This window comes from Mobula birostris, chromosome 23 (genome assembly GCF_030028105.1).
Source record: "Mobula birostris isolate sMobBir1 chromosome 23, sMobBir1.hap1, whole genome shotgun sequence".
Taxonomy (NCBI): Eukaryota; Metazoa; Chordata; class Chondrichthyes; order Myliobatiformes; family Myliobatidae; genus Mobula; species Mobula birostris.
Genome location: NC_092392.1, coordinates 26,359,073 through 26,386,733, shown reverse-complemented (window position 1 = coordinate 26,386,733; position 27,661 = coordinate 26,359,073). Strand labels below are relative to the sequence as shown.

The 27,661-nt window shown below is 42.7% G+C and overlaps 1 protein-coding gene across 2 annotated transcripts in view; it reads left to right on the top strand.

The window, feature by feature from the left end:
* The first annotated feature begins 9,584 nt into the window (after positions 1–9,584).
* Positions 9,585–27,661, top strand: part of ankrd16 (ankyrin repeat domain 16) — a 30,474-nt gene continuing 12,397 nt past the window's right edge. For both annotated transcript variants that reach the window (XM_072241370.1, XM_072241371.1), the window contains exons 1-2: positions 9,585–10,318; positions 23,821–24,041. In XM_072241370.1, coding sequence (XP_072097471.1) covers positions 9,981–10,318; positions 23,821–24,041 — 559 coding nt within the window. In that variant the 5' untranslated portion in view covers positions 9,585–9,980. The remainder of the gene's footprint in view (positions 10,319–23,820; positions 24,042–27,661) is intronic.

Genomic DNA, 27,661 nt, shown 5'->3' with positions numbered 1-27,661 from the left:
TTCTCTGTCCATATCTGAAACTGATCTATATCCCACTAAGTTCTTTGCCAGTCTTCTACACCAGCAATCTTCATATCATCTACAAACTTACCAACAGACCCATCTACAATGACAATCAGGCTGTTTATATGTATACTATACATCACTGTCACGTGACCAGCAACAATGAATATAGAATTGAGTCAGGTTTTATAAACAAACATAAACATTTATTAAACTCTGCTCAACAATAGCGAAAAGTATTCAAATGACTAACTTAACCGGAAGTTAACTGCAATACAACAACTCTGGAACAGTTCTTAAAGTGGTTAATTCGAACACAGTCTTAAAGTGGTAAATTTGAACACAGTCACAGTGGTAAATTCAAAAGTCCAGTCGACGTTTCAGGCCGAGACCCTTCCGAGGGTCTCGGCCTGAAACGTCGACTGCACCTCTTCCTAGAGATGCTGCCTGGCCTGCTGCGTTCACCAGCAACTTTTATGTGTGTTGCTTGAATTTCCAGCATCTGCAGAATTCCTGTTGTTTGCGAATTCAAAAGTCCAAGTGATTTACACAGTCAATAAGGAGAGACTTCTCTGGAAATGGATTTCTTCGAAGACGTGACGTTACTGCTGATTCTGTCCAAAGGATTCACAACGAAAGAAGTAAAGTGGCTTAAAGGAACTGACCTTTTCCCTGGTGAATGAACACTGCACAAACCTTCCTGATCTTACAGGGGTTATCTCAGATGCAGGCCTCTATTTCTGAACGAAGATTCAATCAGGTCGATCCTTTATGAAACCGCCAAATGACACCAACTTTACTCAATCCTTCAGGTTCCCGTACTTTAGTAAGGTCTTCACTCTGCAATACTAAACTGTAAAGGTAAATCAAAGATACCCCAAACAAAACTGGCAGCGATTGGCGAAACTGCCGGCACAACGATTTTACTTCATAATAGAAAGTAAAACTCCACTTCAAAACAAAACTGAGACCAATACACAACACAACGGAGTAACTGACAAATTAAACAATGAATCAACTGCGTAACAATGGGGGTTTCCCCATTATATACCTGTTGAGAACATGACATCATGGGATCTCACACCGGCGGGAAAATTACATCACCCCCACCATCACAAGACCATTACATCATGCTCACAAGATACTCAATTACATCATGGTCATAAGACAGTCACAAGATATCTACGAGGTATGTAACACTTCCCTCCAGAAAGGGAAAATTTTGGTCTTTTATGAGCAAAATTTTAACAACTAACTATTTACACAAAAAAAATACAAATGTATAAAATCTACAACATACATATTATACACAGTATTATCATACAGGACCTTGCAAACTAATATACAGTAGGAGTGTTACAAATGTTAAAATACCACTCCATAAAAAAAATACATTGCTCATTCAACATCTAGATAGACAGTCAGCAATCACATTATCTTTACCTTTAATATGAGTTATCAACATATTATACTCCTGTAACATCAAACTCCAATTCAGTACCTTCTATTTTTGTTTTTCATCTTCGTCAAAAACACTAACGGATTATGATCAGTGTAAACTATGAGTGGTTTCTGAGTTGTACCAACATACACATCAAAATGTTGTAAAGCCAAAACAAGAGATAATAATTCCTTTTCTATGGTTGAATAATTTCTTTGACGCAAATTAAATTTCTTAGAAAAGTAAGCTACTGGACGATCAACCTCATCACACTCATCCCTTTGAAGTAACACTGCTCCTGCAGCCTCATCACTAGCATCTACAGCTAATGAAAATGGTTTTTCAAAGTCAGGTGACCTGAGCACAGGTTGATGACGTAGCATAGTTTTCAATTTATCAAATGCCTCCTGACAAGGCTCTGTCCAAACAAACTTTTCACTTTTCTTCAAGAGATTAGTTAATGGAAGGGCAACGTCAGCAAAATTCTTACAAAATTTACAGTAATATCCTATCATTCCCAAGAATCTTCTCAGAGTCTTTTTACCAGTTGGAGTGGGTACCTCTAAAATTGCCCGAACTTTTGCCTGAACAGGAGCTAACCTACCTTGACCCACAATATAACCAAGGTAGGTCACAGTGGCATGACCAAATTCACTTTTAGCTAAGTTAATAGTTAATAGTTAGCCTTTCAAATAGTTTCTCCACCGCAGTAATATGTGCTTCCCAAGTATCATTTCCTATAACTAAATCATCAATATAGGCATCTGTACCTTTTAACCCATGAATCACAGAATTAATCATCTGCTGGAAAGCACCTGGTGCATTCTTCATCCCAAAGGGAAGAACATTATATTCATATAACCCAGATGGGTTTACAAATGCAGAAATCTCTCTACCTCTATCAGCCAATGGAACACACCAATAACCTTTTAACAAATCAATCTTTGTAAGGAACATTGCTTTTCCCACTTTATCCACACAATCATCCACTCTAGGGATTCGATATGTATCAGTTTTTGTCACAGCATTTACCTTCCTGTAGCTAGTACAAAACTGAATACTACCGTTTGCCTTAGGCACCATAACACATGATGAACTCCAATTCGAATTAGAAGGTCTAATAATATTAATCTCTAACATATACTTAATTCCTTGTTCAACGAGTTCACATTTTTCCACGTTCATCCGATATGGATGTTGTTTTATGGGATTTGCATCTCCAACATCTACACATGTGAAGCTACTGTGGTTCTTTTAGGAACATCTGGAAATAAATCGCTATATTTAAAAATTAACTGCTTCATCTGCTGCCTCTGCTCTGGCTGTAAATGAGCTAATTTCTCATCAATATTTTCCAGAATTGTTGAGTTTGGTAACCTGGCAGAAATAATGCTGGGGTTAAAATGAGTTTCAGATGAATCATCCATTAAGTTCGCAGTGGGATCAGACTCATTATTATTGACCACAACAGTCATAGTAGTGGACTGTTTCTCATATTATGGTTTTCTCGTATTTATATGACAAAGCTGTGTTAGCCTTCTTAGGTCTGGTGTTTTTATCACATAATCCACATCATTAACTTTAGATATAACCTCATAAGGATCATGAAATTCAGCTTGTAAAGGGTTCATTTGCACTGGGAAAAGAACCAACACCTTACCTCCAGGCTTAAATGACCTCATTCTAGCTCCTTATCATACCAAGTTTTCATTTTCTCCCAAGCCGATTTTAAATTTTCCCCAGCTAAGCTACAAGCTTTATGCAATCTTTCCTTAAATTTTAAAACATAATTCATCAAATTAGTATGTACCTATTTATTAATCCACTGTTCATTTAACAAGGCCAAAGGTCCTCTAACTCTATGCCCAAACACAAGTTCAAAAGGACTAAAACCTAGGGATTCCTGCACTGACTCCTGTACTGCAAATAGAAGTAAATGTACGCCCTCATCCCAATCATTTTCATTTTCCACACAATACATCCTAATCATAGTTTTGAGGGCAGAATGGAACCTTTCCAAGGCTCCTTGCAATTGTGGATGGTATGCAGATGAGGTAATCCGTTTTGCTCCCGGTTTACAAACTATATGCTGGAACAATCCAGACATAAAATTACTACATTGATCAGATTGTATTTCCTTAGGAAACCCAAAGTAAGTAAAGAATTTTATAAGAGCCTTTATTACAGTTTTAGCCGTCATATTCCTAAGTGGTATTGCCTCTGGAAACCTAGATGCTGTGCACATGATGGCCAGCAAATGTCGATGGCCAGTTTTGGTCTCTGGCAATGGGCCTACACAATCTACAATAATTTTGGAAAACGTTTCACCAACTGTGGGAATAGGTTGCAGTGGAGCCACTGGAGTAACTTGATTAGGTTTACCCACAATTTGGCAAGTATGACAAGTTCGGAAAAATGTCGCCACATCTTTTCTTAAACTAGGCCAGTAAAAATGTTTAAAAACCTTGTTCACAGTTTCCTTCACACCTTGATGGCACCCAAAAGCATACTATGAGCCATAGTTAAAATCTCATTCCAAAAAACTTTAGGAACTACCACCTGGTGATTAACTTCCCATTCTTCACGTGCAGGAATTGTAGGTGATCTCCACTTCCTCATTAATACTCCCTTCTCAAAATAATATCCTACTGGCACGTTCTCAATTTCACTATCTGGAAGAGCTTGTTCCTTTAATTTGATAATCTCAGGGTCTCTACTCTGCTCTGCTATTATCCCCTTCAGAGACAGACAAATCTTCATAGTCAGACTTACTACAAGAATCTTGATCAAACAATGAAGGTAAGAAAGTTTCTGACACATCCTCAAAATTTGAATTCTGAGTTGAACAGTTATGGGTAACATCCTGCACATCAATCTTTTTAGCCATAGCTCGGGTTACAACACAGGAGGAATACGTGTTAGAATCCATCTTTGGTTCCTCAGAGATGGGCTTTATTGTCAAATGGACTTCAGGAAAAACTTGTCCATCTGCTAAGTCATTTCCTAACAATAGAGAAACATCAATCACAGGTAAACTGGGTTGTAGTACTACTTTAACAGGTCCTGTAGCTAACCCTGACCTTAAATTTACTTTATACAAATGTACAGGCATAAGGGCACTCCCGACACCTTGTATATAGTTTACCTCACCAATGTCAGATTCATCACTAAACTTTAGAACACTGTCTAACGTAAGTGACTGAGAAGCTCCAGTATCCCTAAGGATTTTTATTCGCACCGGAGTGGATCCCTCTTTCAAGGGTACAAATCCTTCGGTTATAAAATGATCATATCCCCTCTTAACTTGGTCAGACTCTGACAAAGCTTCATTGGTATTTATCAAACCCTGTGGATTTACAGGTTTACATATTTACAATATGTTGCACACAAGCATCTGGGACTGACTCCTTCTCCTTCTTCATCAATCTGAAACAGTTAGCTATTACGTGACCAGGTTTCTTACAATAATTACAAATAGGACCAAAATGTCTTTCCCTCACATGTTTCCCTTCATCCTTACCTTTCTCACTAACTTCTGATTTAATTTCTGGTTTACCTTGACTCTCTGTGCTATTTTTCCTTTTAAAAGTTCTACCCAGAGGAAATCTACTCTTATGGATTAAAGCAGACTCATCTGCTAATTTAGCAGACTCCGGCAATGTAGCAGTGTCCCTCTCATTTAAGTATGTCCTTACTTCAACAGGGATGCTCCTTTTAAATTCCTCCATTAAAATCAACTCTTTTAATTTATTATTCTCTCCATCCACATTTTTAGAGGAAACCTATCACTCAAAACACACAGATTTATCATAGGCAAATTCCACATAAGTTTTTTCCACGGATTTCTTCAAGTTTCTGAATCTTCCTCTATAAGCTTCTGGAACCAGCTCATACGCTTTCAGTATCTGCTACTTCACAATATCATAATCAAGTGCTTGCTCAGTAGTTAAAGGCTGTATAAACTTGTTGTGCCTTACCTTTAATTACACTTCGTAACATCACTGGCCATTTCTCTTTCCGCCACTCTGAAATCAGAGCAACAATTTCAAAATATTGGAAATATTTATCCACTTCTGTTTCATTAAATGGAGGAGCCACTATAACTTCCCAACTAGCAACAAACTGTTTCCTAGAACCAGAGGACTGATTCTCGGACTTTAATTTCTCCATCGCTAGCTCAAACTCCCTCTTTTTATCTGCTTCTCTATCTGTAAATTCCTTCTGTTTATCTGCTTCTCTAGCTTCTAACCGACTTCGTTCCAAATCAGCTTCTAATTGCTTTAACTTTATTTGTTCGATATGTAACTGCATCACTAGATTACTCATTGGAAACATATCTAACACTTCTTCATCAAAATCACCTGACTCTTTATAGTGTGCCGCGACTTTTCCCTGAATTACTGGCTTTGTTGTAGCCTTCGTAATTCCTTTAAAGTCCAACCTTCTAGCAATCTCGGGTACATTACCCTTTTTCGCCTTCCCTAATAACTCCGGTTCTGGCAATGCCATAAACTCATCAATATTCATTGCTGTCGAATACCACCCACAGACCAATCAAACAAAAGAATCTGGTATTTCCCTTTTCCAAATCAGATTGAAAATTAAACAAACACTTAAACTCAAAATCGGAACAATCCAGACGAGCCCCCAATTTTGTCACGTGACCAGCAACAATGAATATAGAATTGAGTCAGGTTTTATAATCAAACATAAACATTTATTAAACTCTGACAACAATAGCGAAAAGTATTCAAACGGCTAACTTGATCGTAAGTTAACTGCTATACGGCTACTCTGGAACAGTTCTTAAAGTGGTAAATTCAAACACAGTCTTAAAATGGTAAATTCAAAAGTCCAAGTGATTTACACAGTCAATAAGGAGAGACTTCTCTGGAAATGGATTTCTTCGAAGACGTGACGTTACTGCTGATTCTGTCCAAAGGATTAACGACGAAGAAAATAAAGCGACTTAGAGGAACTGACGTTTTCCCTGGTGAATGAACACTGCACAAACCTTCCTGATCTTACAGGGGTTATCTCAGATGCAGGCCTCTATTTCTGAACGAAGATTCAATAAGGTCGATCCTGTATTAAAACGCCCAACGACACCAACTTTACTCAATCCTCCAGGTTCCCATACTTTAGTAAGGTCTTCACTCTCCAATACTAGACTGTAAAGGTAAATCAAAGATACCCCAAACAAAACTGGCAGCGATTGGCGAAACTCCCAGCACAACGATTTTACCTTATAATGGAAAGTAAAACTCCACTTTAAAATGAAATTGCATCATGAGACAAATACGCAGTATAACAGAGTAACTGACGAATTAAACAACAAATCAACTGCGTAACAACAGGGGCTTCCCATTATATACCCGTTGAGAACTTGTCATCAGGTGACCTCACACTGGCGGGAAAATTACATCACTCCACCATCACAGAACCATTACATCATGCTCACAAGATACTCGATTACATCATGGTCATAAGACGGTCACAAGACACCCACGAGGTATGTAACAATCACAAACAGCAGAGATCCAAGTACAGATCCCTACAGAACACCACTAATCACAGACCTCCAGCAAGAATAAGTCCCTTCATCTGCTACCATCCGTCTTCTATGAGCAAGCCAGTTCTGAATCCAAATGGCCAATTCACTGCGGATCCCATCCACCTTAATCTTCTGAGTGAGCATCCTATTAGGGTGCTTTTTAAATGCTTTACTAGAATCCCTGTAGCCAACATCCACAGCTCTGCCTTCATCAATTACCTCAACACCTACATCAACCCACGCCTGCGACCCCAGCCCTCAAGCACCTCGCCTCCTATTCCTTCCCTCAAACTCCACGCCTCACTGCTACTGACACAATTTCGGTAAGTAAAATTGATGATCTCAGAGCTAGGGTGTTGTATCAGAGGAACTTGCGTCTTTTGTTTTACCGAATCTTGGTCAACCCCTTCCATTTCCCGATCCAGCAATTCAGATTGATGGGCTGATGATACACCACCAAGATAGGACTGCCGAGTCTTTCAAGGGTGGGGGAGGTGGAGTATGCTTCATGACCAACTGCTCATCTTGTGCATATATGGCAGTGCCGTCCCAGTCCTGTTCGCCAGACCTGGAACATCGGGCCATCAAGTGCTATCCATTTTACCTGCCGCCGGAGGTATCACTGATCATTCTACAACCCACCACAGGCCAATGTCAACACGTCAACCGGTTTCTAGATGAACTGAGCGATGTGCTCAACTGGTGTGAAACAGCACAAACTGATGCCTTCCCCATCATTGTGGGGGGGGGGGTAACCAGGCCTGCTTGAAAAAAAATCTCTAGATAATCATTACTTGTAGTTCCTGATGAACCTACACACTGGACCACTGTTACACCACCATCCACCATCAAGAGTGCTAACTGTGCTATCCCACACCCAGTCTGATCACCTGGCTGTACTTCTACTCCCTAAGTATAGGCAGAGACTGAAGTCTGCAGCAGCAGTAGCAAGGACCAAGAAGTTATGGACAAGGGAGCACTGGAGTGCTTACAGGACTGCTTTTAATCAATGGACTGCTGAAGGGTCTGGGCCTGAAATGTCGACTGTTTACTCGTTTCTATAGTTGCTGCCTGCCTGCTGATTTCCTGCGGGGGGGGGGGGTTGTGTGTGTGTGTGTGTGTGTGTGTGTGTGTGTGTGTGTGTGTGTGTGTGTGTGTGTGTGTGTGTGTGTGTGTTACGTGGATTTCCAGCTTCTGCAGATTTTCTTCTGTTTGTGATTGGCCAATCACCCCGACAATAAACGCGCTTACATTGTACAGCCGGTCATCATCATCAGGCGCCATGCCCAGATTGAGAGTTGACTCCTGTTTCGGGTCAAGTGGATCAAATCATTGGTATTCATTTCCAGTTCTCTGGCTGCTGTCTCCATCATCATCTGTCTCTGCCTTCCTTTTGCTTTCTTCCCTTCAGTACAGCCAGCAATGGTTTTAAATTCCACCCAGCCCACCCCAATTCTTTTGAAACGTGAAACATCATCACTTTCTTCTTGTAGTTTAATGGCAATTGTCGGATCAACATGAGGTGCATTGCCGCCGTCTACTGAGGTGGAATGTGGAGACAAACCCACTTATATACATTACGATGGCGTGATATCCTAATTAAACTGTCCCGAAGATCTCAATATAGCAATTATGCTTCCTTCGCACCTCATAGGAACTGTATTAAAAAAAAATGCTGCCCCTTTATTGACAAGTGCCCGTATCAGCATATTAATTCTGAACAAGGAATTCTTCAACCTATATGTCCATGAACATTACCAATTTCCCACGGCCGGTGATATTTAACAGACTCTCACTAAACTCCGCCTCGAGCAGCTCACTAATCTATTCACGGAAACAAGACTCTGATTGACAGCACTGGTCGCCATTCAGAAGGCCCATTGACCGTGCTTTACCAATCAGGCAGTGGGAAGAGGCGGGATCTTGCTCAGTCTCAATCTGGGACAACTGTAGGCTTTTCAAGGGTTTCGTAAATGCGATACTTCGCTGTAAACTGCAATTTGTCTGTCCCTGCAAGTATTGATGTACAATACTCCTAATGGCATGCCAAGTCACACTACCGGAGAATCACATATAACATTGGCCCACACTCCGAGGGAATCCCTTGCAAACATTAACTCATTCCGAGGGGATCGTCTGCAAATGTTGATTCTTGTGACTCAAAATAGTGGAGACAAATGCTGGAGGAACCCAGCAGGTCAGATGGCATCTACCCTGTGGAAGGCAATAAAGAATTGATGTTTCGGAGTCGAAGGGCTTTATGCCTTTTCACAGATGCTGCCTGATTCGCTAGGTTACTCCAGTATTGACAGAGTGTGTGAGTGTGTAAACCAGTTGTAACCAGGTTACTCCAGTATTGAGTGAGTGAGTGTGTTACTCTGGATTTCCAGCATCTACAGAATCTCTAGTGTTTATGTCTTAAAATGGCTGTTCGACTTTTTCCTCTATTCAGCTGACTTTTAAATAGGAGAACGTCGTGTGTGTTTTCCCCAGTATTTGAAATCTCGGGAGGGCGAAGTGTGTTCTGATCACTTTCTGTGTGACGTGATGAGTAACCCGGGACAAGCTTGTGGTCGGTCAGCGGGAGCCCGGAGGGCCGTGACTACAGAGCGTGTGTGTTGGACAGGAGCGGAGCGGAGCTGCCGGTGTTGAGTGCTGAGGGACGAGAAATGCCCTCCAGGTTGATTATAAGCACCAGTGGGAGGTCCCAGCTCCAATGCACGCCCGTCAGCCTGAGAATCCGTAAGTGATAACCCGAGGGGTTCTGCAGATGCTGGAGATCTGAGGAAGGGTCTCGGCCCTAAACGCCGACTGTTCCCCTTTCCTTCACAGGTGCTGCCTGGCTGGCTGAGCTCTGCCAGCGGTTCGTCTGTGTTGCAGTAACGAGTGATTCGGTTTACTGCCGTTGCAAGAGAAAAGAGACGTTAATTACTGTTTCTCACAGCCTGCTAATCTGGATATATATTGAAACCGTTCAGCGGGATGGCCCAGCAGGACAACATTAAGCGCCTCCTCAGACTGACCCAGGAAGGGAACCGGGGGCTCCTTGAGGAAGAGGTGTCCAGGTGTGAGAGTGTCAGGACTGCCATAGTTTGGGGACACTTTGGGCGCTCCGGTGACACGGCGGTTCATTATGCGGCCAGGCACGGGCACCTGGACGTTCTGAAGTACCTGATAGAGGAGCTTGGAGCTGACGTGGAACTCGTCAACGGCGATTATAAGCGAGCCTTGCATGAAGCAGCTTCCATGGGTCACAGAGAGTGTCTGAGGTACCTGATTCTAAGAGGTGCCAAGATTGACTCTTTGAAGAAGGCTGATTGGTAAGCGCAGCACTGTTCAATTAATAATCCCCCCCCCCACCGCCCTTTGCTTATAGGGGACCTAGAGAATATAGAACACTACAGCACAGTGCAGGTCTCCAGTGCATGATGTTGCGCCAGCCTTTTAACCTAAAATCAATCTAACTCTTCCCTCCCACGTAGTCCTCCATTTTTTCTAATATCCATGGGCTTATCTAAGAGTTTCTTAAATGCCCCTAGTTTACCTGTCTCTACCAACACCCCTGACAGAATGTACCACACACCTCTGTGTAAAGAACTTACCTCTGAGTACCCCACTGTACTTTTCTTCAATCACCTTAAAATTATGCCCCCTCGGATTAGCCATTTCCACCTTGGGAAAAGTCTCTGGCCTTCCACTCAATCAATGCCTCTTATCATCTTGTACACCTCTTATCAAGTCACCACCTTCACTCCAAAGAGAAAAGCCTTGGCTTGCTCAGCCCGTTTAGTCCAGGCAGCATCCAGGTAAATCTCTCTAAAGCTTCCATATCCTCCCTGTAACGAGGTGACCAGAACTGAACAGGGTACTCCAGATGTTGTCTAATCAGAGCTGCGACATTACACCAAAGCTCTGAAGTCAACCACTCCATTAATAGATGTTCATTCTGGCCTACCAAGTGGTTGGGTCAGTACTGCTTAGAGTCGAGAAGAACGAGGGGCGACCTTCTACAAACGTAAGATCCTTGGAGAACAGAACATATGCTGAGACACAAAAGGCAGCAGCAATGTTGGAATATGGAGCCATAGACAAAATGCTGGTGGAACTCGGTGGGTCAGGCAGCATCTGTGCAGGGACGTGGACAGGCAGTGTTTCCAAATGAGACACTATATCTAGATCGATGTTGAAATGTTTTCACTAGCACGATAAAAGATTTGGTCATTCAAAACTGAAGTATGTGAGAGTTTCATCTCAGGGGGCAGTGAATTTTTGGGATTCATGCTTTTGAGGGTGGAAGAGACTCAGTCATTAGATAGATACTTTACTGATTCCAAGGAAATCACAGTGTCACAGCAGCATTACAAGTGCACAGATATAAATATTAGGAAGGAAGTAGAAAGAATAAAAAATAAGATACCTCAAACAGTCTGACAGGAGGGGTGGGGGGTTGTCACTTCCCTGGCCGTTGGTTGACTCATTACAGAGACTAGTGGCCAAAGGTAAGAGTGACTTCATATGGTGCTCTTTGGAGTAGCGCAGTTGTCTTAGTCTGTTGCTGAAAGCACTCCTCTGTTCAGCCAAGGTGGCATGCAGAGGGGGAGAAACACCATCCAGAATTGCCATGATTTTCCGTAGGGTCCTTTGGCCTACCACAGCCTCCAGTGTGTCCAGTTTGACTCCTGTAACAGCTAGCTTTTCTAATCAGTTTATTAAGCCTGTTGGCATCACCCATGTTGATGCCATTGACCCAGCACACCACCGCATAGAAGATTGTACTGGTGACAACAGACTGGTAGAACATGTGAAGGAGAGGCCTGCATACTCCAAAGGACCTCAGTCTCCTCAGGAAATAGAGGCAACTCTGGCCCTTCCTGTACACAGCCTCTGTTTTGGTGTTCCACTCAAGTCTGTCATGCAGGTACACTCCCAGGTACTTATAGGTTCTCACCACATCCATGTCCTCACTGTCAATAGTAACAGGGAGTTGTGTCTAAGATGGCTATAGGTAAATATTTGAAAGGTCAGGAAATTGAGGACTTTGTGGAAGTGACAAAGGAGTGAAGATGAGGCCCGGAGCAGATCAAACTTCGAAGTAAATTTATTATCTAGATACAGAAATGTCACCATATACAACCCTGAGATTCATGTTCTTTCGGGCACACTCAATAAATTGAATTACCATAATAGAATCAATGAAAGTCCGCACCATCTGGACGTATGGCAGAGAATATTGGACAAAAGACAATAAACTGAGCAAAGACAAAAAAAAAACAAAATAATAATAGTAATAATATGACCATATAACAATTACAGCACAGAAACAGGCCATCTCGGCCCTTCTAGTCCGTGCCGAACTCTTACTCTCACCTCGTCCCACTGACCTGCACTCAGCCCATAACCCTCCATTCCTTTTCTGTCCATATAGCCGTCCAATTTAACTTTAAACGACAACATTGAACCTGCCTCAACCACTTCTGCTGGAAGCTCGTTCCACACAGCTACTACTCTCTTGAGTAAAGAAGTTCCCCCTCATGTTACCCCTAAACTTTTGCCCTTTAACTCTCAACTCATGTTCTCTTGTTTGAATCTCCCCCACTCTCAATGGAAAAAGCCTATCCACGTCAACTCTATCTATCCCCCTCATAATTTTAAACACCCCTATCAAATCCCCCCTCAACCTTCTACATTCCAAAGAATAAAGACCCAACTTGTTCAACCTTTCTCTGTAACTTAGGTAATGAAACCCAGGTAACATTCTAGTAAACTTTCTCTGTACTCTCTCTATTTTGTTGATATCTTTCCTATAATTCGGTGACCAAAACTGTACACGATACTCCAAATTTGGCCTCACCAATGCCTTGTACAATTTCAGCATTACATCCCAACTCCTATAATCAATGCTCTGATTTATAAAGGCCAGCATGCCAAAAGCTTTCTTCACCACCCTATCCACATGAGATTCCACCTTCAGGGAACTATGGACCATTATTCCTAGATCTCTCTGTTCTACTGCATTCTTCAATGCCCTACCATTTACCATGTGTGTCCTATTTTGATTAGTCCTACCAAAATGTAGCACCTCACATTTATCAGCATTAAACTCCATCTGCCATCTTTCAACCCACTCTTCTAACTGGCCTAAATCTCTCTGCAAGCTTTGAAAACCTACTTCATTATCCACAACTCCACCTATCTTAGTATCATCTGCATACTTACTCATCCAGTTTCCCACCCCATCATCCAGATCATTAATGTATATGACAAATAACATTGGACCCAGTACAGATCCCTGAGGCACACCACTAATCACCGGCCTCCAATCTGACAAACCGTTATCCACCACTACTCTCTGGCGTCTGCCATCCAGCCACTGCTGAATCCATTTTACTACTTCAATATTAGTACCTAACGATTGAACCTTCCTAACTAACCTTCCGTGTGGGACCTTGTCAAAGGCCTTACTGAAGTCCATATAGACAACATCCACTGCTTTACCCTCATCAACTTTCCTAGTAACCTCCAAAAAATTCAGTAAGATTTGTCAAACATGACCTTCCACGCACAAATCCATATTGACTGTTCCTAATCAGACCCTGTCTATCCAGATAATTATATATACCATCTCTAAGAATACTTTCCATCAATTTACCCACACTGACGCCAAATAATAAATAAATAAGCGATAAATAATGAGAACGTGAGATGAAGAGTCCTCGAAAGTGAGCCCATAGGTTGTGGGAACAGTTCAGTAATGGGGGCAAGTGAAATTGAGTGAAGTTATCCCCTGTGGTTCAGCAGTTGAGTGGTAATAACGGATTGAATGGTGGGGCAGGCTCGAAGGGCCAAGTGGCCTACTCCTGCACCTGTTTTGTTGTGCCTTTTCTTAGCCTCATATGCTCTGCCTCACGGTTTTCCTGTTTCATCAGCTGTTTTCCCTCCCAATGTGGATGTAACACTCTTCTTTTTACACCTCTTGATAGTAGCTGAGAATATTAAGTTTATGTAAATAAATATAGCTGCAATTAAAAATATGCAATATCAATAATAATTAATCATGTTGTTTTAAAAATCCATTCGATTAACAAAAAGAATCTGCCTTCTTTAATTGGCCTGTACATGTACAGTACTGTGCAAAGCCCTTGGGCACGTATGTGTCTGGGGTGCCTAAGACTTTTGTACGATACTGGATTTGTCAACGTGGAGTGGAGAGGAAGCTTGTAAATCTGGTGGGAGCAAAGAGTGTTGGGAATAGCGAGGGTGAAGCACCACGGGAGGGGTGTGGACAGGTGGCAGAGACGGAGTGCCAGTGCAGACACACCCAGCCCTGAGACACCAGGCAAGGCCACTTGATTCCAAACAGTTGGTCTATTGATCATTACAGAATGTCTCTCTGGTGCTTTCCACTCCCTCCCCTCTCCCTTCCCCTTTTCCCAACCATGATTCCCCTCCCCCTGCCCCCTTCCCACTCTCAGTCCACAATAGAGACCCATATCAGAATCAGGTTTATCATCACTCACATATGTCATGAAATTTGTTTTTTTTGTGTGGTGGCAGTACAATGCAATACAGGTTTCCCCCACCATCCAAAGGTAGAGCGTTCCTATGAAACGGTTCGTAAGCCGAAATGTCGTAAAGCGAAGAAGCAGTTACCATTTATTTATATGGGAAAATTTTGTGAGCATTTGCAGACCCAAAAATAACCTACCAAATCATGCCAAATAACACATAAAACCTAAAACAACAGTAACATATAGTAAAAGCAGGAATGATATGATAAATACACAGCCTATATAAAGTAGAAATACTTTTCCACAATCATTACTGAACTGTTCTCCATAGCGAAAATCTCAGCAAGCGCCGTCGGCAGAAAATCTCACGCAAGCACTGTTGGCAAAAACACGGCGCAAGTGCTCTCCAGTAACCTTTAAGCTATGAAGCTGCCAAATCATACCAAATAACAGTAAAAATACACAGCCTATATAAAGTAGAAATAATGTATGTACAGTGTAGTATCACTTACCGGAATCGGGACAGTGCCAAGCACACTGATGATGGTGTGTTAGGCTGAGTCGTCGCAGGTTGGGGTGGTGCAGTGACCCCCACCCTCCGGGCAGCGACCCGATCCCGATCCACGAAGCATGCAGGGGTGCAGCGGTAGCCGGGAGGCACACAGCACATCTTTACGAAAAAAGCCGAAACAAACAGGCTGTAGTTATGTGTTGGGCGGCACCTAATTAATTAGCATGTTTATTTCGGATTTTTTCTTAAAGATGTGCTGTGTGCTTCCTGGCTACCGCCGCATTCTTCATGAGTTGTTATCTGTCCGTGGCCTGGGGGTTGGGGAGGTGGGACACTGGGGTGTCATCTCGTCATTGTCTGTTTCCATTAGAGCAGGCAGCTCATCTTCTATCTCTGCCCGCCTCGATGTCGAAGGTTGAGGTTCGTCGTCTGCTGTGGCTCAAGTGGAAGGCTTGCTTGACTGCTGAGCCTCGCGCATTTTTCTATCACACAGTTCTTTGTAAGCACTCAAACCATCCTGCAAATATGCCCTAAGCCTACGTACCCTTTCAAAATTAAAGTCGTACTTTATCATTGCAGCTAAAATCTCACGTAGTTGCTTCACGTTCAATTCCTGGACGACTTCACTTTCGGTCCGTTCGCTACTGCATTCGGTTTCGATTGTTATCCTTTCCTCTTCCAATTGCATCAGCTCTTCATCTATCAGTTCTTGGTGATGGGATGCCAAAACCTCTTCAACATCATCTTCATCCACAAGCCAAACTCACTTTGTCCTTACTTCGTTCACCACGATCTAAACGCTTAATTATGTCTAGCTTTACGCTAAGTGTAACACCCTTACGAGCTCTTTTAGGCTTTTCCGATACCATAGAACTCATCTTGCAAACGGCTGCTCACAGGCTCGTGTTTAAGCAATGCTGGCAAGAATGCAGTTCTGAATCCAGGGAGAGCGGCTGCTTGGGGCGCGTGCTGATTTTTTTTTGTAACGGTGAAAACACTTTCTGAAAGCGAAAACAGGGTACTAATGTAGGTCTTTCGTAACAGCGAGGTTTCGTAAAGCGAACGTTGGAAAAGCAGGGGACACCTGTACATAGAATTACTACAGCGTTGTGCAAAAGTCTTAGGCACCCTAGCCATGTATATGTGCATAGTACTGCATGTCCAGATCCAGCAATAGGATTGAATCTCACCTGCTACTTCAGTTTGAGGACAATAAATGCTAATCTTGCCACACATCCTGAAAAAGATATATATAAAAATATTTTCTCACTATTTTGGGGCATATCAGTCACCAAGATTTTTATCATTAGTCACCAAGATTTTTATCATCAGTCGTTCCATTCCAAAAATATTCCTTATATTTTAAGGCTGCCTTGGGTTTGTGGGAAAGGTTCAATGATAAATGTACATCTATCAGTCTTTTTCTGAGTACAGTAATTCATTTTGTATCCTGGTAGGTTTTGTTTTGTGTTTGTAGAATCAGAGACCACTAGGTGGTGCTGTGCTCAAGGGCAGTACACACAACAGCTACTAGAAAATGGCAAGGGAGAGCTGGAGACACCCAGCTGACAGAATGCTTTTTTGGAATACTTCTTCGGAACATATGGTCAGGGACATTAGTTAAACAAGTGGAGCCGCTGCTAGGTTCAATTCTGACTTTGGTTCGATTTGACAACCGTGCAGAATTCGTGTGTTTTCCCCCTGTGACCTCTGGGATTCTACCCGGACGCCCCGGTTTCTTCACACATCTCAAAGGCAAGCAGGTTGGTAGGATAATTGGCCTCTGCATATTCCACCAGCAGCCCTTAGCTGGATGGTAGAATTTGGGGAGAGTTGAGGGGAATGTGGGGAGAATAAAAGATGAGACTCATGTAAGATTAGTGCAAATGGATGTTTGATAGTCCGTGTGGGCTCAGTTGGCTGCTCGGAATGAGCTGTAGAATTGTTAGTTTCATGCTGTTAAACCTTACAAGGCTTTCTTGTATTTTTATATAGCCACCTATATACATGCAATTGTTCAGTGAATTTTCCAGTAATTACGATACAGTTGCTTCTGTATTCATCATCTTTGTTTTCAGGAGCAGGTGTCATACCACTTGAATCTGGCTATTTCATAGATTAATTGTTATCACTGGAATTTTTTGTATCTCTAGTTTCAGTGTGAGATGACCACAGCTGCAGTCTCCTTTTGTCTTTTGTATGTTCTCTCAGCTCTCTCTTTGCTCATTTTTTTTTGTTCTTGTAACATCTAATAAAACGGCTGAAAGAAACATGCTTCATTCTTCTGAAGAACCTTTGGATCACAAAAGCATTAGGATCCAAATAAGGCCTGTTTCCGTGCCGTGACTGTGCCTCCGTGGTGTAGACCTACCCTAAGAACAATGAAGCATCAATAGTTAGAAACATAGAAAACTTACAACACAATACAGGCCCTTCGGCACACAAAACTGTGCCGAACATGCCCTTACCTTAAAACTACCTAGGCTTACCCATGGCCCTTTATTTTTCTAAGCTCCATGTACCTATCCAGAAGTTTCTTAAAAGACCCTATCATTTTCGCCTCCACCACCACCTCCGGCAGCCCGTTCCATGCACTCATCACTCTGCGTAAAAACTTACCCGACATCTCCTCTGTACCTACTTCATGCACCTTACAACTATGCCCTCTTGTGCTAGCCATTTCAGCCCTGGGAAAAAGCCTCTGACTATCCACACAATTAATGCCTGTTATTATATTACACACCTCTATCAGGTCACCTCTCATCCTCCGTCGCTCCAAAGAGAAAAGGCCGAGTTCACTCAACCAATTCTCATAAGGCATGCTCCCCAATCTAGGCGACATCCTTGTAAATCTCCTCTGCACCCTTTCTATGGTTTCCACATCTTTCCTGTAGTGAGGCGACCAGAATTGAGCACAGTACTCCAAGTGGGGTCTGACCAGGGTCCTATATAGCTGCAACATCACCTGTCGGCTCTTAAACGCAGGTTGATGAAGGCCAATGCACCTTATGCTTTCTTAACCACAGAGCCAACCTGCATAGCAACATTGAGTGCCCTATGGACCCGGACCCCAAGATACCTCTGATCCTCCACTCTGCCATTACCATTAACAGTATATTCTGCCATCATATTTGACCTACCAAAATGAACCACCTCACACTTAATCTGGGTTGAACTCCATCTGCCACATGCAAAAGTTCTTGCAAAAGAAAACTGTGATGCTGTGAGAATGGTCAAGCAGCATCTGTGGAGACAAAAGATGCACGGTAATATTTTGGATCAAAATTTCAGTAGGTCCTGATGCAGGGTCTCTACTCCAAAATGCCAACTTACCCGTTTGCCTCCAAAGAAGATGCTTGACTCACTGAGTTCCACAAAATTCTGTTTTTTTCTAGATTCCTGCATCTATATGTTCCTTTGTCTTCAGTATTTACAAAAAGTTGGAGAGTAAAGTCTGCGAAGCGCATTAGAATGGAGCTACAGTACACAAGGCTACATGATCAAAGATGTCGTTGTATTCACACCAGCACCATCTCTTTAGTCAAGGAAGCACAGCAGCTTCTCCACTTCCTGAGGAGATTCAGGCGAGCAAAGACCAACCCCCTCCCAGCCCATTCTAACCATTTTTATAGGAGAACCATTGAATATAGGAATTGCAAGGCATCTGACCACAATTCCCTACAAGAGATTGCGAGGACTGCTGAGAGGGTCATCCTGGTCTTTCTTCCATCCATCCATCCAGGATATTTTATCAGGAGCATCGTGTACGCAGGGCCCTTAGCACTGTCAAGGAGCCCTTCCTTCCATCCCACAATGTCTTTGACACTCTACCCTCTTGAACATTCAAATTGAGTTTGAGAGCGCCACTTGTGCTGGCAGCTTGTTCCACGCTCTCACGACCCTCTGAGTAAAAAGGTTTCCCCTCATGTTCCCCTTAAACCTTTCACCTTTCACCCTTAACCCATGACCTCTAGTTGTAGTCCCACCTAACCACAGTGGAAAAAGCCTCCTCATAATTTTGTTTATGGCTATCAAATATCCCCTCACTCTTCTATGTTCCAAAGAATACAGTCCTAACCTATTCAATCTTTCCTCATTACTCGGGTCCTCCGGTCCTGGCAATATCCTTGTAGATTTTCCCTGTATTCTTTAAACCTTATTTATATCTTTACTGTAGGTAACCAAAACTGTACACAACACTTGAAATTGGGCCTCGCCAATGTTTTTTACGATGTTAACATAACATCCCATATCCTGTATTTACCACTTTGATTTATGAAGGCTAATGTGCCAAAACTTTCTTTACAACCCCATCTGCATGTGCTCCCAATTTCAATGACTTGTGGAACCGCATTCCCAGATCCTTGTCCTACCACACTGCTCAGTGCCCTACTGTACACTGTGTAAGACCTACCCTAGTCAGACCTATCAAAGTGCAACAACTCACATTTGTCTGCATTAAATTCCATCTGCTATTTTTCAGTCCATTTTTCCAAATTCTACTGCAAGCTCTGATAGGCTTCCTTGTTGTCCACCACACCCACAGTATTGGTGTCATCTGCAAATTTGCTGATCAAGCTAACCACATTGTTATCCAGGTCATTGATATAGATGACAAACATCAGTGGGCACAGCACCAATCCCTGCGGCACTCCACAAGTCACAGGCCTCCAGTCAGAGAGGCAACCATCTACTACCACTCTCTGGCTTATCCCACAAAGCCAGTGTCTAATCCAGTTTGCTACCTCATCTTGAATGCATAGCGACTGGATCTTTTTGACCAACCTTCGATGCAGGACCTTGTCAAATACCTTGTTGATGTCCATGTAGACAACATCTACTGCCTTGCCTTCATCAGCTTTCCTGGTAACTTCCCTGAAAAACTCTTAAAATTGGTTAGACACGACCTACAATGCATGAAGCCATGCTGACTATCCTTAATCAGTCCGTGTCTATTCTGATACATATCTATCTGGTCCCTTAAAATGCTTTCCAATAACTTTCCTACTACTGACGTCAGGCTCACCAGCCTATAATTTCCTGGTTTATTTTTAGAACCTTTCTTAAACAGCAGAACAACATTAACTATCCTCCAACACTCCAGTACCTCCCCCATCGCTAAGGATGGTTTAAATATCTCTACTAGGGCCCCTGTAATTTCTGCTGTTGCCTCACACAGCGTCCAAGGGAACACCTTGTCAGGCCCTGGGGATTTACCCACCCTAATTTGCCTCAGGAGAATGAACACCTCCCACCTCCTCCTCTGTAAACTGTATAGGATCCATGACCTTGCTGTTCCTTTGCCTTACTGCTGTAGACTCTGTGTCCATCTCCTAAGCAAAAATATCATTTAAGATCTCCTCAATCTCTTTTAGTTCCACATATAGATTACCATTGTGATCTTCCAGAGTGACAGCTTTGTCCCTTGCAATCCTTTTACTTCAAACATATTTCTAGAATCCCTTAGGATTTTCCTCCACCTTGTTTGCTAGGACAACCTTGTCCTTTTTATAGCCCTTCTGACTTCTCTCTTAGCTATTTTCTTCCATTTCTTATACTCCCTAAGCACCATTTTGTTCCTACTTGCTATGCACCTCTTTTTTTTTTCTTAACCAAGGCCTCAATATCTATTGAAATTCAAGGTTTCCTCAACCTGTTGTCGTTGCATTTTATTCTGACAGCCTCATACAAGCTTTGTACTCTAAAAACTTTACTTTTGAAGGCTGACAACTTACCAAATACACATTTGCCAGGAAACAGCCTATCCAGTCCACACTTGCCAGATCCTTGCTGAAAACATCAAAATTGGCCTTTCTCCAATTTAGAATGTCAATCCATGGACCATACCTATCTTTTTCCATATTTACTTTGAAACTAATGGCATTATGATCACTAGATGGAAAGAGTTCCCCTATCACCTGCCCTGTCACATTCCCTAATAGCAGATCAAGTATTGCACCTTCTCTCTTTGGGACTTCTACATACTGATTAAGGAAACTTTCCTGAACACATTTGACAAACTCTATCCAATCTACAGTATGGGAGTCCCAGTCAATACGTGGATGGTTAAAATCACCTACTGAAACAATCTTGTGCTCCTTGCAACAGTCTGCGATCTCTTTACAAACTTGTTCCTCTAAATCCCGCGGATTGTTGGATAGTCTGTAATATAGCCCAATTAACGTGGTTAAATCTTTCTTATTCCTCAGTTCTACCCATAACACCACACTAGATGAGTTCTCCAGTCTGTCCTGACTGAGCACTGCTGTGATGTTTCCCCTGACAATTAACTCCACCCCTTCCCCTTTAATCCCTCCTGCTATGTCGCCTCCAAAACAACAGAACTCTAGAATACTGAGCTGCCAATCCTGCCCCTCCTACAACCAAGTCTCATTCATGGCTGCAATATCATAGTTCCATGTTTTGATCCTTGCCTTTCCTACAATACTTCTTGGATTGAAATATACGCAGCTCAGAACATTCATTGCACATCAGTGTTTTGATTCCTGACTTTGTCTGTAACCTTAACAACATCCGTCTCCACAACCTCTCCACTATCTGTTCTGGCACTCTAATTCCCATCCCCCTGTGACTCTAGTTTAAATTCCCCCTTCCCACTATTATATCAGTCTCCTTCCAGTTCAGGTGCAAACCATCTCTTCTGTACAGATCCCATGTTCCAATGATCCAAAAATCTCATGTCCTTCCTCCTACACCAACTCCTTTGCCACATGTTGAACTGTATAATTGTCCTATTTCTGGCCTCACTAGCACATGGCACAGGTAGCAATTCTGAGATCACAGCCCTAGAGGTTCTGTCCTTTAACTTCACATTTAACTCCATGAACTCACTTTGCAGAACCTCGTCACTCTTCCTACCTATGTGAATAGTACCTTCATGAACCATGACCTCTAGCTGTTCACTCTTCCACTTACGAATGCTGAGGACTCAATCTGAGATATCCCAGACTCTGGCACCTGGGATCCACAGAACCTCCTTTCTGTCCTTCTAACTAATAAATCTCCCATCACCACAGCTCGCCTCTTCAACCCCTTCCCTTCTGAGTCTCAGTCCCAGAGACCTGACCACTGTTGCTTTCTTCTGCTACGTCATCCCCCAACAGAATCTTGTTGTTGAGGAGGGTGGCCACAGAAGTACTCTTTTCCCTTTCCCCTTCCTAACTGCCTCCCTGCCTTCCCACATCCCGCAAGCATCGACTATTCTGCCTGTCATCCCTACAGTTCTCACGGTGCAAATATAAAGAAGGAGACAATAAATAAACTGGGAAGAATAATCTACCTGCAGCTTTTTCACGTTCTTTCACTCAAGCCTCCCCTCGCTGAAGCCTCAAAGAGCTGAAGCTTCAAAACTCCACTCTTAACAATGGCCACTCCACTTGCTCCATCCTTTTTACTTGTTCTTGCCAACCAATCTCAATCGCCGAATGGCCGCTGTTCAAACAGCAGACTGCCATGAATTGATCAGGTAGGAGGTCCTTAGCATTAGCACAAGGACTATTAGGAGGGGAGACATTGTCTTCTCCCAAGCCGTGAGACTACTGAACTCCATGCCGTCACCCAGATCTCATCACTTACTGGGTGAAGCCCAGTAGCATTATATTGTTTACTTTCTCACTTGTGTTGTAAATGCATCTAATGCTAAATGTCAATCTTTAGGGATATATTTTATTTGTTAATTTATTTCTGGAAATACTACTTCATGTGTTGTGCTTCAAATATATGTAATGCGCTAGTTAAGAACGTGTTTTATTGAATTTCTACAGCTATGCTGTGAGGTATTTTTTATTTTAGCAGTTTTTCTGCAACCACGGTATGTCCTGTTAGTTAAGCTTTATAAACCAGTGTTTTGGCTTTGACTAAAGATAAGAAGCCATTTGCCCAAATTGGGAATGTTGTGTCAGCCAATCAGGTTTGTTTTGGTACTGTGCTGTAACATTCTGCCCAGTGGGATGCTGTGGAAGATTCGAGAGAGCTGGGCAAGGTCAGGTTCTGAAGGACAGTAGTCTGGTTTGGGGTCCTTTGCTGGGAGGTGAGGAAAAGAGCACAAGGGAAGACACTTGGAGAATCCCAGCTGAATGGAAAACCCTATTGCAATGAGTGATTTGTGCAGACAAATAACAGCCAGTTCGTTCTTTGAGGGAAGTTTGACCTGTGGCTGGTGATGGGAATTTAGCACTGTGAGTAAAGCAATACACCTAACCAATACAGGACGAGCTCCAATGTTTATGTGCACATTTAGACTGGTGTAACTATAATGGGCCTTGTTTCTTTTCCTGTTAACTTAAAATTGGAACATTGGTAAATATACTTACACTGTGATTTTAATTCCGGAGTACGATCTGTTATTTCCTGGTGAATGATAACTGCATTGAGCAGTATTTGCACAGCACTCACCATGATTCTCGTTCCCTCACTGGAACGTTCCAACTTTCTTGTTTGAATGAACCCAAATCATACCGACGCTAGATGTGTTCTGCTTGTTGAAGGTGGCCTTCTCACCGTTACCCATGCGATGCTGAGTCATGTGGCTGTTAGCCAGGGTTAGCTAGCAAGCCAAGTTAGTTACAACCCCAGTGAGAGGGTTACATATGTGTCCTGTGTTTTGCATCTTGGTCTGGAGGGACTTAGTTTTGTTTGGCATTATGCATGTATATGGTTGAATAACAGTAAACACAAACTTGAACTTGTATCAAGTGCTACATTTACCCACTGATCTGTGTTAGTTGAAAAGAGAGAAGTCTCTCAAATGCCCAAGGAGGTCATTTATCTTTCCACTCTGTAGGACACCACTGATGATGGCTTGCACAAGAAGGAACCTGGAGGTGATTAAGGATCTGATTGATTCTGGAGCAAACGTGACCTTGAAAAACAAGGATGGTTGGAATTGTTTCCAGATCGCCTGCCGTGAGGGCAATCCGGAAATTATCCAGTATCTTCTCAAAGTCAGCCCAGGCATCTGGGATGTGGAGAGCAAGGTGAAGAGGACTCCCCTACACACTGCAGGTGATGTGAACTGGGGTCTTCGGGGGAGTTTTATGAGATTGTATCATATTAATGTAGATCTTCGCACAGAAGCAGGTCCTTTGACTGGCCAGGTTCATGTCGATAAGGTAGAGAGGGTGTTGAAGAAGGCATTTGGCATAGAATTCATAGAACTGTACAGCACAGGGACAGGCCAGTCAGCCCACAATGTTGTGCTGACTCAGCTAAAAAGCAAATCAAAAATACCCAAACATTAATCTCTCCTACCTGCATCATGTCCATATCCCTCCATCTTCCTTACATCCATATGCCTAATCAAACATCTCTTAAAAGCCTCTAATGTATTTGCCTCCACCACCATACCATGCTGATCTTTTTGCCCAACCATACTAGTCCATTTAACCAGTCTTCCCACTCACTTAATGTAAGGTCAGAGACTGGCTGAATAGACTTGAGGGGCTGAAGGTCCTAATTACCCTGGCCCTAATTTAATACAGAAGTAGGACATTCAGCTCATCTCAGCCTATTCTTCCAATCCCTTAAACCTAATTTAATGTACCTGTCTGGTTCCATAGATTGGTACTTTAGCTGACCAAGTATCTATCAGTAAGATTTGAACTTCTCATCTCGCCAGTGTTTTAAAGAGTGTTGCAGGTATCCACTGAACTTTGTATGGAGAAAGCAGTTCCTGATGTTACCACTGAACCTCCTAATCTTAAAGTTTTGTCTTTTTCTGAACTCCCCCACCAGATGAAATGGTTGCTCTTTGCTTTTTTTCTCTCAACAAGATTGCATATTACAATTATTATCGTTTCTTTTAAAATGGTTGCATTACCATGATAAAGGCGGAGACCACAGGGATGAGATGAGGCAAATCAAATCATGGTCAGGAGTAGTCTGGAAATAGTGGGATGGAAAGATTAAACACAAGAGATTCTGCAGATGCTGTAAATCCAGAGGAACACATGGAGAGGAATAAAGAGTCGGTATAAGGGTCTCAGTATGAAATGTCGACTCTTTGTTCCTCTCCTCCATTACTTTGTGGGATAGAAGGATTGGTTTTATTTGTCACATGCACAGCGTAAAATCGAGACGTACTATGAAGTGTGTAATTCACGTTAACAACAAACACGGTTAAGCGTGTTTTTAAGGGCATCACCTTGCTTCTGGCACCAACATAACATGCCCACTACCTACAAACCCATCTGTCTTTGGAGTGTGGGAGGAAACTGGAGCACTTGAAGGAAACCCACACGGACACACCCCTTACAGAGTGTGGTGGGAATCGAGCCCTGATCACTTTTTGCTGGCACTGTAAATTATTGCACGAACTGCTATGCTACTGCTACCCTGTTGATAGAAGGTATCCTCGAGCCTGGTGCTATATACTTCCAGGCTTCCGTGTCTTCTGCCCAATAGGAGAGGGGAGATGAGAGAAGTGAAATACACTACCGTTATCAGAGTTTAATTTTATTGACAGATTGCCATGATAGAAGCCGAGACATCGAGGATGAGATGAGGTAAAACAAGTGCTGGTTAATGGACTCCTGTCTTTCTTTTTAAAAGTGAACAGAGAGAAGGCCAAGCTGAAGGAGGCAGTGATTCAATAATCTCTGCCAAAGTTTTACTCTCACACCACAAGCCCTGCTCCTTACTAACAGCAACGTCACATTATTGCATGAAGTAATTTTGAGTGTGACAGATTCCATTAGAATTGAAAAAAAATACATTCTTGATCTTTGCGCCCAAAAGGAACTCTAGAAAGCATATCCTGAGGCAAAAAGATCACAAATTATTTTACAAAGAAGGAAGATCAGTGATGAACCCCTGACTACACGTTGCTTTTCCCATACTCCTGCTTTTTGGTTGCCCTACTCAGAAGGTAAGAAGACTCTTCATTAGGACTATGAGGATTTTGGCCCAAAAGGTCAGCTCTTTATTCCTCTCCATAAATGCTGCCTCACCTGCTGTGTTCCTCCAGTATGTTGTGTGCGTTTCTCTGGATTCCCAGCATCTGCAGAATCTCTTCTGCTTATGATTTGCTGAAATGTAGGAAAGGCTTATGATGTTGTAAAAAGCAGTGTAAAAGATAAGCACGTACGGGTGGTACTGATTCAGGGAAAAATATTGCTGCCTGTTAATATGAGAGCAGACAAGGCTTTAGTTTAGTAATTCATCCTGATGATAATACCTCTGACAGAACTGAACCCCTTCAGTACAGCATTCAACATACGTTCATGATCAGGACGCAAACATTGAATGAGATTGGGATCCAGCGACTACCAAGTGGGCCACAATATACTGCGCGGTCCTTATGCAATGATGTCAGAGTCAGATTTATTGTAACTGAAATATGATGTGAAATTTTTAAGCACAAGAAGTTCTGAAGCTGCTAGAAATCCAGAGTAACATGTACAAAGTGCTGGAGGAACTCAGCAGGTCAGGCAGCAACACACATCAAAGTTGCTGGTGAACGCAGCAGGCCAGGCAGCATCTCTGGGAAGAGGTACAGTCGACGTTTCAGGAAAGGAGTAAACTGTCAGTGCTTCAGGATCTCATCAAGGGCCGAGGGCCAAAATGTGGACTGTTTATTCCTTTCCAAGGATGCTGCCTGACCTGCTGAGTTCCTCCAGCATTTTGTATGTGATGTGAAATTTGTTGTTTTGCAGCAGCAGTACAGTGCAAAGATATAAAATTACATTAAACTTTCAAAATAAATAACTAGTGCAGCAAAGGGAATTGGTAGTGTCCGTGGACAATTCAGAAATCTTATGACAGAGGGGAAAAAGCTGCTCCTAAATTATTGTTCGTGGGTCTTCAGGGTCCTGTACCTTTTTCCTTATGGTAACAATGGGCATGTTCTGGATTGTGGGGTGGTTAGTGATGGATGCTGCCTTCTTTAGGCACCATCTCCTGAAAATGTTCTCAATTATGAGGAGGACTGTGCCTGCAGGGTCTACAACATTCTGCAGCCTCTTGTGACTCTGGACATTGGAGCCTCCAGACCAGGCAATGATGCAACCTGTCAGGATGCTCTCCGCTCTCCAAAAATTTGTAAGAGCCTTTGACAGCCAGCCGAGCTATCTCATTCCTGTAGTCCTCCTCATGGCCATGTAATATTCTACAAACAAAGGTGGTGTCATCAGTAAATCTGTAGAATGCATCTGATCTGTCCTTAGCCACACCTTGCTGAGCGTAGAGAGAGCAGAGCAGTGGCTATGCAGTGCATCCTTGAGTGCGCCTATGTTGACAGTCAGCAAGGAAGAGGTGTTATTACCAATCCACGCTGACTGCTTTTCCAGTAAGGAAGTCAAGGACCCAATTACAGTTTTGAAGCTTGGTTATGTGTACCGAGAGAACGAACGCATTGAATGCCAATCTGTTATCAATAAAGAGTAACCTGACTGTGTCTTGCAGTTGTCTAGGCACTCCAAAATGAATGGGGAGCCATTAAGATTGCATGTGCCCTGTGGACTTGTTACTACCGTAGGTGAACTACAGGAGATCCAGGTCCTTGTCCAGGCAGGGGCTAATTCCAGCCACAAACAGCAAATCATTTAAACACAGGTTATATTGTATACTTGACAAATCCTGTTTAAAAAACCTGTTAAGTAGTCTTTCTGCAGGCACAGTGCCCCTTT